The following is an 18,493-nucleotide window of genomic DNA, read 5'->3' on the forward strand; positions in this document are numbered from 1 at the left end:
ATAAATACACCTAAAATGTAAAAAAAAAAAATTTACCAAAAAAGAAGTTACTGAAGTAGATGATAAAGATTATTGACAAATAAATGAGCGTATAGTCAATTTCTCAAAAATAAATTATCAAAATTCAAAATTTATATTCAAATTATCCACCCATTTTAAATTGAAATGTTGTCAAATACTTGGACGATATTAAAAATACAAATATATATATACCTTATATTCACGAAAATATAAGTTAATATGTAAATGATTTAATTTCACTTATATATAAGTTATAACATTAAATAATAAGGAGTATCATTATTATAAAGGTGTGGTTAACAAAGTTATTGAGTAGCATCAAATAGGCCATTTGTTAAACTAAAATAAAGTATATAAAATGATTTATTTATATAAAAGTATAAGGACTAAAAGTGATACTTATCAAATTTTTGGTCAATGATTATGTTATCAAAATAACTTAATGGTTGAAAATAAGAAGTAAAGTTAAATCAATGGTTATCAAATTTTTAATATATATTAAGGATTAAAGGTAATATTTATATTATGTACATAAAAGCTATTATTACTGTAAAGAGAAAATGGAAAAGGAACTAAAATGACCCATTATACATAATATTAAAAGGAACGGACTTATGGAGAGTTTATATTCGTCCACATAATATCCTGTAATATTAGATGAATTTTGTCATATCGTATCTTATTCGAGTTTTCTATAGTAGGTTACTTATTTGTTTTTTGCACATTTTTTCCCTTTTGGCTTTTCAAAGAATATATTGAAACTTTTTATGGCTATATCTTGTATCATTGCCATTATTCGAAATTTGCTGCAGCGCATCCCGTTCGGATTTTATTATGGCTAACTTATTGGTTTTTTGTACACTTTTTTTCGTTTGACTTTCTAAACAGTATATTGTAACTTTTATATGGCAATACCCCGTACCATTATATACCTTTATTTGATTTGTGCATATTTTCTCATTTTCGTCTCACGTGGTGTGCATCTCACGTGACCTTCAACTTAACGTCCGTTTGGGTCATGGACCAAACTTGTTGACGGAATTCCATACTCAGGGATGAAACACGTATTTTCATGTACTCAGGGATGGTATGTGAAAGTGGGTACGGACCACATGGACCAAAAATGTAATTAACTCATTAATATATTAACTACTTTTACTCGATTAATTTTCCTTTCATCTTTTTGGTTTATCATACATATTAAATATATGTGTTAGATACTAACCAACTTTTTTTTTTTTAAAGTTTAGACTTAAATAACCGACGTAGACGGATTGATAATTTATAAATATTGAGATTTAGAGTTATTCGGTTTAAATTTTGATATGAACAACATAACTCACGAAAAAGAAAGTGTGAATTTTCTCCGAATTTTTTTGTTTGAAAGGTGAATTTTGCTTGAAACTTCGTGTAGTGATTCGACAACGTGAGGTCTAGCATACATTGTCTTAACCGGGACCGCGCCAGAGAGCTCCATCGAAGTAAAAATGATTATTTCAAATGTTCGTTGGGGGAAAACCTCCTATAATCCGCCCAAAGGCACGACGATTAATAGGAGTAACCCACGCCAAGTTCTAATAGAGGGACTTCTTATGTCCATCCCAAGGCTTGAACACAAGATCTGTTAAATGAGAGATGTCTTTTCAACCACTGATCTAATGTTCAAGGACTGAATTTACCGCTTTCAATTTCAAAGAGCTCTATTTCCGCTACAAAATGAATCCATATTTAACAGTATAGAGCGGAAGGCTTCCTCCCAGTAATAATTGATAATTGAATTAGGAAGTTATATATCTGTGAAAACTTAATATCCTTTTTCTTTTCTATATTATCTAATAACACAAAAGGGTCTTTTATAATTTAGGAAATTCTACCTTTAAAAACCCCAAATTGCCCTTGGATATTCTACATCTCTTGCAACCTACCCGTCTCATCTCTACTCCCAAATAAAGCAAATCCCACCTCCCTCTTATTAAATATTTCTGTCTTTGAAATACCTTTTTTTTTCTTTACGTAACTACCCAAAATCCCTAATAAAGCAGACCGTATTTCCCACTACTACCGCCGCATTGCGCGGATAGTCGGGTACGATGCTCGTTTCTTTTAATTAGAGTTAACTATATATAATAGAGCCAAAGCCGTGATCTCAAAATTGATGTTAAAAGTAGGTATAATAATAAAATATTTTTTCACAAAACAAGAAACTCATTCGTGATTAGGTCGTTTACCATTGGTTTAAAGAGGCGGCTAGATTTGTTATCACGTGTTTCAAAACAAGATTAGCATATGAATGGAGTAATAAATGAATTGAATAGGATAAAGTAAACTAAAGTTTAGATCGCTTTTGTTTTGATAGTGGTGATCAAAAAAAATTATCAAATGGATGGAGTTTTTATGCTTGGTTGATCATATAACACCAACTTTTAATTTTCGTGCAAAAAAATCATTTTGTTAGCATTAAAAATAATGTGTTTTATTAATTTTATGGTTCTCATTAATATGCATAAATCATTATATAAAACTTAGAGCCGGATTTTTAATATCAAAAATACATTTCCTTTATGTGACGTAATTGACTACTATTCAAGGGGAGAGGGAGTGGTAGCGGGGAAGGGGTAACGGGCACGCGGAGCCGTGCAGGCAGTCGGGCACACCGCTGCCAGCGGTTACCCGTAGGAGAAAGAAGAAAATTCGCGGTGAAGAACCCCGAAGGGGGAAGAGAAGAGAGAGAAAGGGGGTAATAGAGAAAGAGTGGCGATTGGATAGTTGAGGAAATTGTTTTTTTTTTATTAAATATGAACCTCATATATATGTAAAATATGTATGTATACGACCGGTGCTTATAACACTTCTTTCGTGCGTCCGACGCGGCCGACGATCTCGACCCTATAAGCACCAGGCGCGTCTGGTTTCGAACGTATTTCTTTGTATACATGTGGGGCCCGATTTTGTTTAAACTAGTTTAAATATAAAAAAAATGATTTTTGTCTTCAAAAAAGAACTAGCAATGGCTAGTTGATGCCCGCTCCTCTTCATCCCCCCCCCCCCCCCGTATTTCCAATTTCTTATTCAAAAACACATCTTTCTCTCAACATTTCACCAATCAAAATGCCTAGGAGAAACAAAAATCTTGCAAACCAAAACCATAACCAAGACCAAAACACAAACCAATACCAAAACTCTGCCCAATACCAAAATGTCATGGGTGATTTTGAGTCGCTTCTAGGTTTGGGACCCCTTCCACCAGTGGAATCTCCCCCCTCCATGCCGTCGTCTAATATGGCGAGGACCTCTAGTAGCTTTGTTGTGATGAACCAATCGTTTACGAGCTTGTTAGGTACGCCAACGATTAACGAACAGTTTCAGCAGTTCCTGTTGCTGCAACATTTTAACCAACTTCAGGCTGCGAGTGGGTCCTACCAGAAGCATGTAGATGAGACTTCTTCACAACCGACACGAACTAGTGTCGCATCTGCAAAGGAAGGAGAAGTTCAAGAAGCTCCTACACCGCCCAGGCGAGTGACAAAAAAAGGAGTGGCTGCAGCTGAGAAGGCGAAGTGGTCCATAGAGGAATGTGTTTTGTTGTCCAGGGCGTGGACACATGCTTCACAATACTCATATGTTGGTATTAGCCAAGATGAGACAATGTTTTTGGCGTAAAGTGATCGAATAGTACAACCAAAACCCCTCCGCCAAAAAACGGAACAAAAGTCAGTTACAAGAAAAATGGAACAAGATCAAGAGTACTACTAAGAAGTTTGGAGCAATTTTGAAGAAGTTGCAAGCACATGGACGACAGAGCGGTGTAGATGAAAGACAAGTGTACAATGAAGCTCACGTCCAGTACTTGGAGGTTCATGGACCGCCCAAGTATCAGTTTGAGGCGTGTTACGAGGTGCTGAAAGACTGTCCCGCCTTTTGGCAAGAACATAGTATTCCCAGACGAGACGTGGGTGATTATGTTGATTTGGGATAATCGAGTGTGGATCCGGATGTGGCGACAGGCCGGTTGTTTGGAGACGACCCAATTCGTAGACCTATGGGTCGTAATGTTAGCTGGAAAATGTCAATTGGTTCGGATGCTACTTCTAGCCGTGGTGGTTCGAGTGGGTCAGAACAGGCCTTGAACACGCTTGATCAAATGCTCTTCTTGCAAGAAGATCAGATGAGGAAAATTGATGAGGATATGAAGAAAATAGAAGAGGAGCGGAAGCTGGGAGCGGATGTTTGCTTCCGCAAGCAGGTCAGGGCGGCTTTTGCACTTCTGCAACAGCCAATCCCTACCGACATAGATGAAGACGAGTTGGAGCAGATAAGGGCTACGCATAAAAACCTAATTGATAAGTACGGGCCGTATTTTAAGGATATCTAGGTTTAGTTTGTATTTTTAGTTTAATGTGTTTTAATTATTAGGTTTAATTTGTAGGTTTAAGTGTTTAATGTTTTTTTAAAGAATTTTTAATGTGTTTTATGTTTTATTTTTAAGTGTTGTAATGTTTTTTTTAATAATAAAATGTGTTTTAATTATAATAAAATGTGTTTGTTTAAATTTGTGAAAAATAAAAATGAAATAATATAATAATGGATGAATAGTGTTAGAAGTGGGTTAGAGGTGGGGGTTATAAGGAGGGGTGTGTCTTGGCGTGTCTGTAATTGATGAATAGTGTTAGAAGTGAGTTATTATAAGGATTATTAAGCCTACATATGAGAGTAAATGAAGAAGACGATCCGATCTGGATTTTTTTAAAAAATATTTTAATTATTAGTAATTGCAATTCAGTCCCTGAACTATCTATCTATTTATTACAATTTAGTCCCTGGACTATATACAGTTCACATTTATCATTTTTTATATTATTAATTGTATTTATTTATATGTTTTAGTATATATAGTTTTTAAAAATATATAGTATTAAAAATAAATGAAAAATAAATGATGAGGTGGAGATGGGGGAAGATAAGGGAAAGTGACGCCAGTAGTTTGAGAAAGATGAGAGAAGATTGAGGAAAATTGAGGTGTAAGAATTTGATTTGCTAGTGTTCGGGGAGGATGGGTGACCATTCCCTCCCCTCCTTAGCATTGTAGTTAATATTTTTCTAATAAATAATTTATTTATAATAAATAACAAAAAATTTGCACCAAATAACTATTTCTAACTTCTAATTTTTTAATACATCATGATTGTTGTATGTCATTGTTAACGCTTTTGAAAATTTAATATGTGAATGGTCTATTTTATTCATACTTATTATTTTGGCTTATTTGTTAATGTGTTTCCTTGCTTATAACAAATCATTAGGAAAGTATTTAAGATGAGGGTAGTGTGAGCAAACGTCTCCACTCTAATTAATTTTGGTATAATATAAATTTTTATATATTTATAATTTTATCTCTAATAACTTAAAAATAAATAAACTATATATATAAATGTCACCTCCATTGTTACAAGTTTCTTCTTTAAAAGATAAAAGTTACTAATCTTTAATACATTAGTTTTGATATTGAACCTCCATTGATAGAATAAAAATTTTGAATTGTTTAAATTTATAATAAAAAAGGGGAGAAATGGAAGAAAATGTTTTTTTCTTAAAAAAAAAACAAAAATTTAGTATGTAAACACGCACTAAATTAATAGTATAATTGTATCTCAAAAAATACTTTACTTTTTCATATTGTTATAATATAGTTTTTTTTTAACTTTAAATAACTAATGGTAATAACAATCACATTAGTTATGTTGGAAAGATATGTACAAGCTAATTATTTTGTAGTATATTATATATTTGATATACATATATCATTGATTTCAAACCAGTAGTAAGAGCCCAGTAGCCACCAACTGTTACTTTCCAGGAAAGATCCCGGGTTCGAGGCCTGCCAAAGGCAACTTAAGATAATCAAGGGATTATTAAATGATTGAGATTCACCTGGACATTATTCTGGTTGAGAGATTAGTGGGTATCAAACGGTAAATATGATCAGGGGGTTCCCGCCATCCAGTTACCTTTTTTTCATATATCATTGATTCAATGAATTTATTTTATGTTGTTTAATATCATGCAACTCTTCGTCCACCATACGCTCAAAAATTACAAAGAGCGATGTTCATGTTAAAGACATACGTTCCCATAGCCCACATACACATAAGCTAAACTCGATGTTAGGAAACGAAATTATTTCAGGGATCCATTTTATTTTCTCGAACAAGGGCTTAATTTTCTACATATTCTAGAATGTGACTCTGATAAAGTCTGACAAAAAACTTTTAAAAGTGCTCCTTCGTAATTTTTTTTTGGGCTCCGTCACTACAAATCAGAACAACATAAAAAAATAATATTAATTCGTAAAATTTTTGTGTAAAATTTTCTTATACTCAAATAGTTGATTTGAATTTAACGTTGTTATAATACCTTACAATGTGCATCTAGTCCTTATAACTATTCTGTCGGCCTTTGAGCATTAGCTTTGTGGTTGAAACGACATCCCCATTAAAGAGGTCTTGTGTTTAAGCCTTGGGGTGGACATAGTGACAGTCCACGAAAATCCCTCTATGAGATCTTGATTTGGGTATTTTCGGGTTCAAATCTGAGGGGCATAGTTTAAGCTTATTAGTCGTCATACATTTTGACGGATTAGTAGGGGTTTTTCCTCATCGAACATCTGAAATAAACAATTTCACTTCAGAAGAAGTCTCTAATGCAGACCCGATTAATTTGATATATACTCGACCTTTGACTGTCCAGGCACAACACGAAATTTGAAGCAATACTTTTAAAAAATATCCTGTCAAATCTTGTATATATATAGAAACTAAAATAATAGTCCTACTTATAAAACGTAGACAGCTGAGTCAATATGGCTCGACTCAGATCTTTAAAAGGATCCGCCATAAATAAATCATTTAAAAAAAGAAAACCTCCCTCACACACAAATACACAATCTATCTCTCTCCCTTTATCTCTCTCTATATATAAAGACACAAAAAGCTCACAACTTATATGTGTTCCTCCCTGCTTTGTGTGTGAGAGAGGAAGAAATAAAAATAAATTATTAAATACTTAAATAAACATAGAAATAAAATATAAATAAAATTATTTATTTTTATATATTATATGTACAGAGGGAGAAAGAGTGAAAGATATATATAAAAATATCTGCACAGCGGGAAAAAGGTAGCATTAGAATTGCGGTGGATTATTAGTTGAATCTAGAACAAGTGTGTGTGTGTGTGTGTGATGGTGATGGAAAGCTGTAGTAGTAGAAGTGTGGAATCATCGCCGTCGCGGACGACGGCGGCGAATAGCAGTAACAGTCACCGGCAACAGATGAAGAAGTTACAAGTTTACAATGAAGTTCTTCACCGACTTAAAGAGATTAATAATGAAGAAGCTAATGAAGCTGGTTTTGATGATCAACTTTTGGCTCATTTCAATCGCCTGCCTACAAGGTACATATATATATATATTTTATATAATTATTATTATAAGGTTAGATCATGTGGATAAAAATGAGAATTTGTTGATTGTGTTTGTGTATGTGTGTGTGTGTGTGTGAAATGCAGCTTTCAATTAGTTATTGAATTATTATTTCGAGTTTTGCCACGGTTTTGAGTTTGAAATTTTATTACTGTAGGTTACAAGTGGATAATTTATTTAATAATTTATTGTATTTTATGAATAAATAAATAGTTGCTTTGTTTTTGTATGCATTTTAACCGATCAACGGGTGATTTGTGCATAATTCAACTGGCAAGATTATGGAAATATATGTATTTGATTATTAATTGAAGTTTGTTGTATATAAGATGATGTTAGTGAAAATAGATTATATGATAATCATATGCATTTTATGTTTTTCTTACTTTGATGAAATTTAGGATTGAAATGGATAATAATGCAGCCATAAGTAATGTATAGTTAAGTAATTTGATTTGGTGTATTGAAGGTATGCACTTGATGTAAATGTGGAAAGGGCTGAAGATGTACTCATGCACAAACGTTTACTGCATTTAGCGCACGATCCTGCTAACAGGCCTGCATTTGATGTCCGGCTAGTACAGGTAATTAGCTAATTGACCTTGAATGGCAGTGACTCAACTGCTTTTTTTTTTTTTTTCCCTAAATGGTCAAGATGTCTACCTTATTGTTCATTGATGGGGACTTTCATATCTACCGTCTTCATATGTTAAATCTGGGTTCAATATGATCTTCTTTAGTTAGAAGTTGTAATGAATTTACTAACAAAAGAATTCTATGGTATTTCATTGGCACCAGTCTTGTACATTTATCTTATCTATATTGTAAATTTGTGTAGTCTCTACTGTTTGACATAAAATGTTTCACTCCCAATAAGGCCCAACCTTAGCAACCTTTGACTTATGTCTTCAATTGGCATGGCTGCATGAAATAGTCTGTCTAATGTTTAGACTTCCTCTTCTGTGTATTGCTTTTACACCTTGGTTCTCCATTGTTGCATTAACAGTGAAAGATGCATGTATTTTGCCTAAGGTTGAGTTTGAGTGGATTTTTTCTCGGTATCTTTTCTTCTTCCTGTAAACAGACTTTTCTTTGTCTTGTGCATGATTGATCTGTATCGTGTACTGCCATTTTGTGCCTTCATAAGTTGTGGACCATATCATGACATAATTAGTATCTCAAGAGCTGTAGTAAGTGACTAGCTCTACAAGAACTCAGTCTCTCTTGCATTCAGGACTGCTTTTAAAAGATAAAAAGAAGGCCTGGACATGACACATCATAAGTTTTACCAAGAATGTGTGCTATTTGTGTAGTTTATGGTTTCATATATAAACTTAATAATCATAGTTACTCTTTAAGTTTGTTGGAACTAATGTATAAGAGATTTAAGTTTTTATCTCCATCTTTACATATTGAATTTGGTATGGTTCAGAATGCTCTTTCAGTCTTTTGGTATCTCTGGTTTCCTATTTCAAGTCTAGTTTTACGGAATTGTTCATTTTTTCATTCCATTTTAGCAGCTCTGAATTTTATGCAGGTTTCTCCAACAACTGATGTTAGTTCGGATGATTTAACTTATTCTAGCTCTCCTAGACACCAAACTTCCAATAGGTAATAATATTAGTCGAATAAAATAATCAAAGTTCTGTTTGTTTAGCTTATCAAAGCTCAATGGGAGTAGAATTTTGCTGCTCTTATACTCCTTTCATTTCATTTCATCTAAATGGCCACTGTCCTTGTTTCTTTAGGTTTTATTTTTCTGTATATGCCTTTTCGTTTTATTGAATGATCATTAATTTATGACAGCATTCATCCACCACCAGCCTTCGGTTCATCACCTAACCTTGAAGCCCTTGCACTTGAAGCTAATGAGTCTCAAGTTCGGAATGGTGATAGTGCTGTAAATAGCTACTCAACTATGCGCAGGTATTTAAGTGGATAAAATCAAACATTTTTTTTATTTGCTTTGGCTTGAGAGATATAAGACCTTTGTTATGGAATAGCAGATGTATGTCTCTCTGTAAGAATCACTTTAATTGCTTGATCCATTTTACCCATGTTTTAATAACACTGGTTAAACCATTAGCACGTGGTAATATAATTTGAGGTTCACTAATTGCTTCTCACGTTGGGTCCATTTAAATAATGCTTCTCACTTTATATACTGTATGTTTTTTCTCAATGGTGTATACTCATAATACATATTTCTACTTGAGTTAAAAGCACTTCCATCATTTACGTATTATATTTTGTATCACTCTTTAAAATGTTATTAATGATATTATACAGGCCCATGCATGAGATTACCTTTTCAACAGAAGACAAACCAAAGCTGTTGAGCCAGGTGCGGCTTTGTTTTCTTAATAGTTGTTGCATGAGCATCTGGATTTTTCAGATGGACATTTATTTGGGGTAATGGGACACCCCGATGATTTTAAAACAACATCAGAACTTCAATGTACATGTAATGTGACTGTATGCCACATTCAACACATATATGACATGCCATATATATATGTAAAAAGCAAATAACTGATTACTACTTTACTAGAGAAGTTAAATCAGTGCTACGTAAGACTCAGAGGTGGCTCAACAGTAGTAAGAGACTAGGCGATCGTTTTAGGCCCCCAAATTTTCAAGGCCTCAATATTCTGTATATTAGACTTAATGTTTGGATTTAGGACTAAGTATCATTATACAATTTACATTGCAGTAACGCCTTTTTAGTTTTTGTATCAACATCTACATCTTTTTTATTACTAGTAGTTGAATAACAAAAGTCGAGCTACCTTTTTTTGTTACTTTAATTTATATCGTAATGGATTAGGCCTCCAAAATTGATTTCGTTTGAGGCCTCTACAAACCTCGAGCCGCCACTGGTAAGACTAACAATCCAAATAAAATAGATCATGACACAAATGCTAAGCTATCTTCCAGATTAGGCTTGAGTCTTCATCCCTCTTTGTCATATATTAGATCCCACTAGAATCGAAATCGATGGGCAGCTTCCATTTCTCTAGCTTCCCAGCCAGGCAGCCACATGAGCATTGTTCTTACCGGATAGTCACAAACACATGGACATGATTATGAGAGTAATCCGTTGAATACTCTAATGATGAAACTTTATATATTATGCTTCTTTGTGTTGCATCTACTTGATCATCTGTCCTTTTTAATTCAAAATGTGGTACTGCATACCATGGATAGTAGTAACTTCTGAAAGTTTGAGTATAGTTTTCGTTTTAGACTTTACCTGTACAGCACAGGTGAGAATGCTGAGTGAATTACTTTGTTTTTATGAACTTAATTTTGAGTAGCTTATGACAGCTCACATACTCTAACTTTTTTTTTTCTTCTGAATTTTCAGTTAACTGCCTTGCTAGCAGAAGTGGGACTGAACATTCAGGAAGCCCATGCATTTTCCACCGTAGATCGCTACTCACTAGATGTCTTTGTTGTTGATGGTTGGCCATATGAGGTACCTTGTAGGATCAAAGTTAGATAAGAAATTTAGTTGCATGGGTTTGTTTTCTATAGTTATTGTCTACTTCTCAATTGTATAATTTGACTTGAGGTTCAGGGATTTCTTTCTACTTATGTCTCGAAGATCAAATGCGCGCTAATCCAAATTTATATATAATTTCAATCTCATCACTTGCCAGAAAATATAGGGAGCACTTTTCTTTTCATTGATTTTTGCAAACTATAAAAACATATTGAAATTTAAACGAGTCATTCTGCATGTTTCTCGATTAATGTTGGTCAATTTACCAACTAATTTTTCTTAAATAGCAAAAAGAGATACATTTTTATATAGCTATAATAACCAGAACTGTTTTAAAAAACTTACCTAAGTTTCCAGATATGAAGATAATAAAAAAAATACCAATTGACAGTTTGTTTTTGATTCATTAGTTATATTGTTTAGTAATTTTACAAGTCAATATTTGACTCATAGCATTTTCTACTACACTTTTCATCATTTATAAGTTATAAATTATAACACAAATAAATGTTAAATCATTTTTTTGGGTTAATGCAGTCATGATGTTTGGTTCATTTTATGCTCTTTTTATAATAAGTTCTTGTTCATATGTTCAGGAAACCGAGCAGCTTCGAACAGCGTTGGAAAGAGAACTTTGTAATCTTGAGGTATGATATATACATATATGTCTTTGGAGTTCACATGTGCCCGTTATATATGTTATTGTAATTGGAATCAATTAGAGAGCATATTTTCTTAGTGCTAATTCTCTGATGTGACACCATCGTTGAATTTTAACTGCAAAGTTGGTTTCCGAGCAGAAACAATCTTGGCTAATCCAACATTCATCCTCTACATTAAGTGAGCTAGATCAAGCAAGCACACCTTGCCAACCTAGTCACCTGACAATACCTAATGACGGGACTGATGTATGGGAAATTGATTCTCGGTTTCTGATTCTTGACCGTAAAGTTGCATCTGGATCATATGGTGATTTGTAAGTCTTAATAACCAGAAGTATTTTGTTACATTGATAAATTTTGTAGTTTGGTCACATACATATTTGACCTTTTTACTTGATGTGTGTGTTGATTTAGATATAAAGGTACGTATCGTAGTCAAGAAGTGGCTATCAAGATTCTTAAAACCGAGCGTGTAAACTCAGATTTGCAGAAAGAGTTTGCTCAAGAAGTTTACATCTTAAGGTTAGTGGATAATCAATTGTGCATCTTTAGCACAGTTTGACTGCATGGCGTGATAAACTGATAAATCTTTTATGCTACTAGCTTATTTATGTCAACTAAAATCAGTTCTAGTCTACAAGTTGTTATTTGAAATTGTATAATTGTTCCATATATGTGACTTCACTAAGATTTACTGTGTGCTATTATGTACAGGAAAGTCAGGCATAAAAACGTTGTGCAGTTCATAGGAGCATGTACCAAACCTCCAAGCTTGTGCATTGTGACTGGTAATAACATGTTCTCTAGACCAATTTGTTCTGATTCTTAGAGGTGGCAGACTGTGCAAGGGTCAAAACAATTATATATAACGTAGTTTCTTTGTAGATAGTTAGCTTGATAAATTTGATTGCATTAACTTTTAACTATAAATTATGGTTATAACTAATACCATGAATAGAATGATATGCTCAGATGATCTTTTTGCTTGTTTTCTTGCTATATTTTGTTTTATAAGTTTAACTCATTTGATCTATTTGTAATATAGCACAACTTAGGTCAATCCATGTATAATTGAATGGTCAAAATTGTCATCTATTTTAATGTAATGACTTGCATTACATCATTCCCAAGAAAATTGCAAAAGGAACTCTTATTTTGTCATGCTATATGCAAAGTCATCTATTTATTTATTGCTATCACATCACTTTGTTGGCGCTAATAATTCTGCTCAACGAGACCATTTTAGTTTCTCGTTATCATAGGCTATTCAAGATATCTAAAAAAATAGTCAAACGCACTAATAGGACGATGGCTCAAGTCAAAATCTTCTAATTCTCAAGGGGCGGCGGCAGCATTTAATATGTTTAGTTCATATTTAACAACTCATTAATGTTAATAGTGTCTTATCTTTACTCTTGCTGAACTCAGAGTTCATGAGCGGTGGAAGTGTCTATGACTATCTGCACAAACAAAAGGGTACATTTAAGCTTCCTATGTTACTCAAAGTATCAATAGATATATCAAAGGGTATGAACTACCTGCACCAGAATAACATAATACACCGGGACCTCAAGGCTGCAAATCTTCTGATGGATGAACACGAAGTAAGATTTTTAGTCTTTCAATAGCTTTGACATTTACTTTTTAGGTGACATATTATATTATTATGTCTTGTTGATCGTAATTAGTCGTAACCAAGTTACTATGTAGATTCTTTGTTTTTTAAAGCTGAACCTTAAGACACGACATAAGAGCTACTTGAGGTGGACGGGTGGATAAATGTTGAAATCATGCAATTTTTAGATGCTTCAAAATGGATTTGGTTAGACTAGGCTTGGCTGACCCAGATCATTATTCATCCAAACCAAATCAAGTTAATATTATTACATGAATATTATATACTTTTCTCAGTAATCATCTAATACGTTGAAAGTTTTTATTTTAGGGGCTTTTAAAGTATTAAGAGTACTATATGCCCGACCTTTTAATCTTTACAGATCCATTTTCTCAATAAGAGTTACTTGCATTTTAAGTGAGAAGGTATGTTTCATTTTGTTTGACAATCTCAGTATGTGACATGCGTCCTCTATTTTTAGACTAATCAAGGGTTAACCTAGCATGTGACAAGTGTAATAGCATGATTCATCAACATATGTAATATGGCACAATTAGTTTCAATTATGAGAGTCTTCATCTAATGTCATTTGACTTTAAACTAGCGTCATTTGAAACTAGTTCAACAAAGTGAGATATTGCTTGTTAACTCGTACATGCTTAATTTATTCGTTTTACATGTCATTTGTTCTTCCCATTTAGCACAAGTCGAGTCGGATATATCTGCAGCTTTCTTTTAAAGCAATCAACTTGACCTTGCCCTTTGAAGCACATCTTAATTCTTAAGTGAAGTTGCCTATAGATTGCAATTCTAGTTAGCGGTGATGATGGTGGTAGACAATGTTAATGGTTAAGACGTAACTTCTGGTATCTCGGAATAAACAAAAACAATACCGCCATACCGGTAGTGGGATATTATACCGGTAGTGGGATATTATAATTAGTTCGAGAAAAATATTATAAAGGAACATATATTTGGTGAAACAGATCCGGGAATCCGGAAAAATTAGGTTTCCAGTAAGGAAAACGTCAAAAGAAGAGGATTTGACTAGACTTTTTTTTTTTTTTTTGTGAGAGTATTTCAACAGTATGTGGGACTTCTACGGCGATAATCTTTTTGGTGTTTTTATCAGTATCGGCGGTGGTGTTTGAAATTATGGCAGGTTTGTGTTTATTTAAGAAGATAGGATGGCTGTCGGAATAGTAATAGGGCGTTGGAGTGGGGGGTGGGGGGTTAATTGACGGAAAATGAATGCATAAAAGGATATGAAAATTTCTTTATGCATCATATCATAAATTCTTTCTTATGCCTATAAAAGCAGCGACTCTTATTACCCTTTCTAGTTGTAAACCATAATATGTAAATGCTCAACATCAGATTGTAACTAGTTCTACGGCATGAGTTATGGAGACTCTCAGACGATTATTGCGTAAAAATGGAACATGTTTTTTTTTTTTTTGCTTTTGTAAGTTAGGCCCCTAGGTCTAATCCCAAGTCAAATCTTTCAAAAACTTTCACATTATGTTCAAGGATGTTGTTTTGACTAATTTTTCCAATCATATTAGAATGTGTTTACTATAAAGGGATTATTACCTGTGAATGTAACTAACTATGACAAAATGTCTATGTTATGTAAAGATCTTGTAAAATGTCTATGTAATGTAATGAACTTTCAAATCCTGGTTATTGAATGTAACCGGGTATATGTGGCAACCATATAAACTGCCAGGTGTAACTTTTTTATTGGTCAGGTACATCCAATAATCGAGAGTTGAAAGTTGATCACATAACATAAATATTTTACAAGATCTTTACATAACATAGACATTTTGTCATAGTTAGTTACATTCACAGGTAATAATCCCTACTATAAACTATGCTTCTATATGAATTAATTCCTTACCTCACTACAACTAAGCATGAGTTGAAAACATCGGATACGTCCCATATAAATATGTAGCATGAGGGCATGAAAGTGGGTTTTACGTGATACGATACATGCACTTCATCAACTCTTTACATGTCGAATTGGATATAAAAAGGTATTAGACGCATGAAGTCAATATATAGATGTTGCGGATGAGTCAAGAAAGTTGAAGCAAAGTGTATGGAGTTAGAATGAAGTTGCTAAGAAATTCAAAGGATTTTTGTGTTCACTGGACCAAATGCTGAGAAGATGGAATATATGGCTCGGTCTTAACAACAGGAAAGACTGTTCACAAGCCGAAAGAGATAGAAATGCAGATAACCGTCTAGTGTTAAATGAATTTGATTATGTTATCCATTAGCTTCATCAAAAGACACCAATGTCGTTGGATCAAATATTTCAATGAGGGAATAGAGTGTTTACAATTCAAAGATGATAGATATGCAGATTATCTTCTACTGGCGATTGAGTTTTTAGAAGTGGCCCACTAGCGGAGAATTTTGTGACAACAACCTTATTAACTTCATCAAAAGACAATCAAAATGGTTGGATCAGATATTGATACATCGCAGCTGTATTGGTTCATATACAGATGATCTTCTGTGATGCAAAAGTGTTTTCCTAAAAATTAAAAAATTTACTCTCTTGCACCTACAGCTAAACAATTGTAAGGAAGACATGTGTTATTAAGCCTTACTTAAGACTACAAATCTTAATAGACAAATACTTTGTACAAGGCATAGTTGTTCTTGATTCAATTCTAGGGGTTAATATGCTCAGCCTGAATTGGATAGAAATTGAGTTCATGAGAAATTGTTAGCTTGCGTGTGTGCTCTAGGATTAAATTTTCATTTTGTAGCACAATTGGTTTGGAAGCGAAATAATTAGATCTTTAGAATCCTATTAAAAAGGCCAAAGGATTATCTTATAATCTCAATGGAGATGAACATAACTTGAATATGACCTATTATAATGGGTCGAAATTTAGTAGTACCTACCATAGGAATATTCAATGTGAATAAGTCTTGTAGAAACTTGTGTAATTCCGTCATAAATGTCATGCTAATTTCTTGTCAAAATCGTTCACTTCGTTTTAACTCATTAATGAACAATATGCTTGAACAACATAGTTCAGATTATTTACTATGATGCTGGGCTGAAATATTATTTGAAACTATGGTATCAGGTTGTTAAGGTAGCTGATTTTGGTGTTGCAAGAGTGAAGGCTCAGACTGGTGTCATGACAGCAGAAACGGGGACATACCGATGGATGGCTCCTGAGGTACCTCTCTAATGTTAAATTTCCCATGTGATACTAAACATGACATTTGATCCATCAAGTATTCACAGTCATATATCGACTACCCGTGTGCTCCATGAGCCCAATAATTGTGTCATTGTCTCCTGGTAACTTTTAGGACACCCTTGTTGTATAGTATTGGATGTCAACGACTCTATCATACAGGCATGGACTCTCCAAGAGCGCCTGAATTGGAGTGACTGGAGAATAGACATTCTTTTCTCGTATAATTAAACAAAAAATGATTATATCAGTGAAAATGATGCAATGTAGTTGTAGTTTTTACCAAACATTTTAACGGAATTGCTTACATTGGCCGTTTCTGATCTTAATCAATGCTTGCATGTTTGATGTTAATCCTACCTGATTATATATTTCTCTACTTTTTCTCAACAATGAAGGTCATTGAACACAAGCCCTATGATCACAAGGCCGATGTTTTCAGTTTTGGGATTGTATTATGGGAGTTGCTTACTGGAAAGGTAGATTTTGTCCAGAAATAAGTCATTAAATCAGTTAATTGTATCTGCAATTTATTTAGCTCTAATGATTTGTATATTTGTTTGTCCAGCTTCCATATGAGTATTTAACCCCGCTACAGGCAGCTGTTGGTGTGGTTCAAAAGGTGAAGCCTCAATCCTTACTTCCGTTATATATATATATATATATATATAGATATTCATTGTCCCTGTTAAATTTTAATGTTTCATTCTGCATATAGTTTAAATAAAGGTAAACAACTTATAAAATAGTGTACCATAAATATATTTTGTATTTTGGGACGAATGGTGCTACAAAATTTTTAACACTCCAATTTTCTGTATTTAGGGGTTACGACCTACAATTCCAAAGAATACTCCTCCAAAGCTTGCTGATTTGCTTGAGAAATGTTGGCAACAAGACCCAAGTTTGAGACCGGACTTTACAGAAATTATTGAGATTCTAAAGCAGATATCTAAGGAGGTACACAATCTAAACATTAAACTATATCTGTTCAACCTATATATTTCTATTGTTGAGCAATGCTATATGCTCTTAGCTTTTGTCCTAATTTATTTTTTTAATAATAAGATGAGATGATAGCTAACATACACGGTTTCTCTTGTCCCATTTCACTACATCATTTTGCCATGTCATCAATCACAATTACTAAAAGGGAATATCATTTCTTTGATCTTTCTTTTCTGATTAATTTCCCAAGAATTATAAGGATTTTGTTTAGATTGCCATCCACATACACTCAAGCTCAATAGGCACCTGTACTTCCAAATGGCATCCGAGTTATACAATATCTCCAATTTATCGAAGTTACGAAGTTCCTTTATTTGAAGTATTTAGATTACAATTCATTAGTATGCATTTTTCGTAACCAAATTCTGTAATCATATTCAACACATTATTTATATATATAAATAGGACCAAGAAAATGTGTAGGCGGTCGATCTGACCCAAACCAATCAGAACCATATTTTTTTTTTGAGAGGCCAGACCCATATTTAAACTTGCTTTTTTGACCGTTTTCTCCATTGGCTCATTTGACATATTTAAAGTTACATTAGTGTTATAGCACAGTCATATACATGGATGCTCTAATCTAGCATGATTGAATTGTATCTAAAATTTTATTGATTTGGCACGAATGGACTTGTTTAGGTATCCTGATATGGACATTGTATCCTTTGGAGTTTTTCAGGTTGCAGAAGAAGTAGATGACCGGAAAAAGGACAAGGACAAAGGATTCCTATCTGTGCTTAGACGGGGACATCAATGAAACCGAAACACAAATGAGTTAATTAATTTATAAAATTTTCTATACTTCATTTCTAACAACCACAGTCGCCTTATGAGAGTGTCTTGTACTTTATGCATTACACTCGTATATTATATTCAAGTGAACTGAATAAGACAAAGGCGGTCTTGCAAAATTTATTGATACTATAGACTATACTTAAAGAATAACGTGTTATAAGAGGCTGAAGGGGATCTA

At 33.5% G+C, this 18,493-nt stretch overlaps 1 protein-coding gene across 1 annotated transcript; it reads left to right on the forward strand.

Annotated features, from left to right (window-relative positions):
• Nucleotides 1–7,011: 7,011 nt before the first annotated feature.
• On the forward strand, nt 7,012–18,431 carry LOC122595636 (serine/threonine-protein kinase STY46). Its single transcript, XM_043768042.1, has 16 exons — nt 7,012–7,469; nt 7,967–8,081; nt 9,035–9,108; nt 9,304–9,423; nt 9,787–9,841; nt 10,865–10,975; nt 11,599–11,649; nt 11,803–11,978; nt 12,079–12,186; nt 12,379–12,452; nt 13,093–13,268; nt 16,393–16,488; nt 16,908–16,988; nt 17,078–17,131; nt 17,335–17,469; nt 18,200–18,431. The coding sequence occupies exons 1-16, from the start codon at nt 7,258–7,260 to the stop codon at nt 18,275–18,277; spliced, it is 1,716 nt and encodes a 571-aa protein (XP_043623977.1). The 5' UTR covers nt 7,012–7,257; the 3' UTR covers nt 18,278–18,431.
• Nucleotides 18,432–18,493: the final 62 nt, after the last annotated feature.

This window comes from Erigeron canadensis, chromosome 4, assembly GCF_010389155.1.
Source record: "Erigeron canadensis isolate Cc75 chromosome 4, C_canadensis_v1, whole genome shotgun sequence".
NCBI classification, from domain to species: Eukaryota; Viridiplantae; Streptophyta; class Magnoliopsida; order Asterales; family Asteraceae; genus Erigeron; species Erigeron canadensis.

Coding starts and splice junctions, on each gene's coding strand:
- LOC122595636 (XM_043768042.1), top strand. CDS start 7,258: ATGGTGATGGAAAGCTGTAGTAGTAGAAGTGTGGAATCATCGCCGTCG. Junction 11,979..12,078: donor TCTGGATCATATGGTGATTT/GTAAGTCTTAAT, acceptor GTGTTGATTTAG/ATATAAAGGTACGTATCGTA. Junction 16,489..16,907: donor ACCGATGGATGGCTCCTGAG/GTACCTCTCTAA, acceptor TCAACAATGAAG/GTCATTGAACACAAGCCCTA.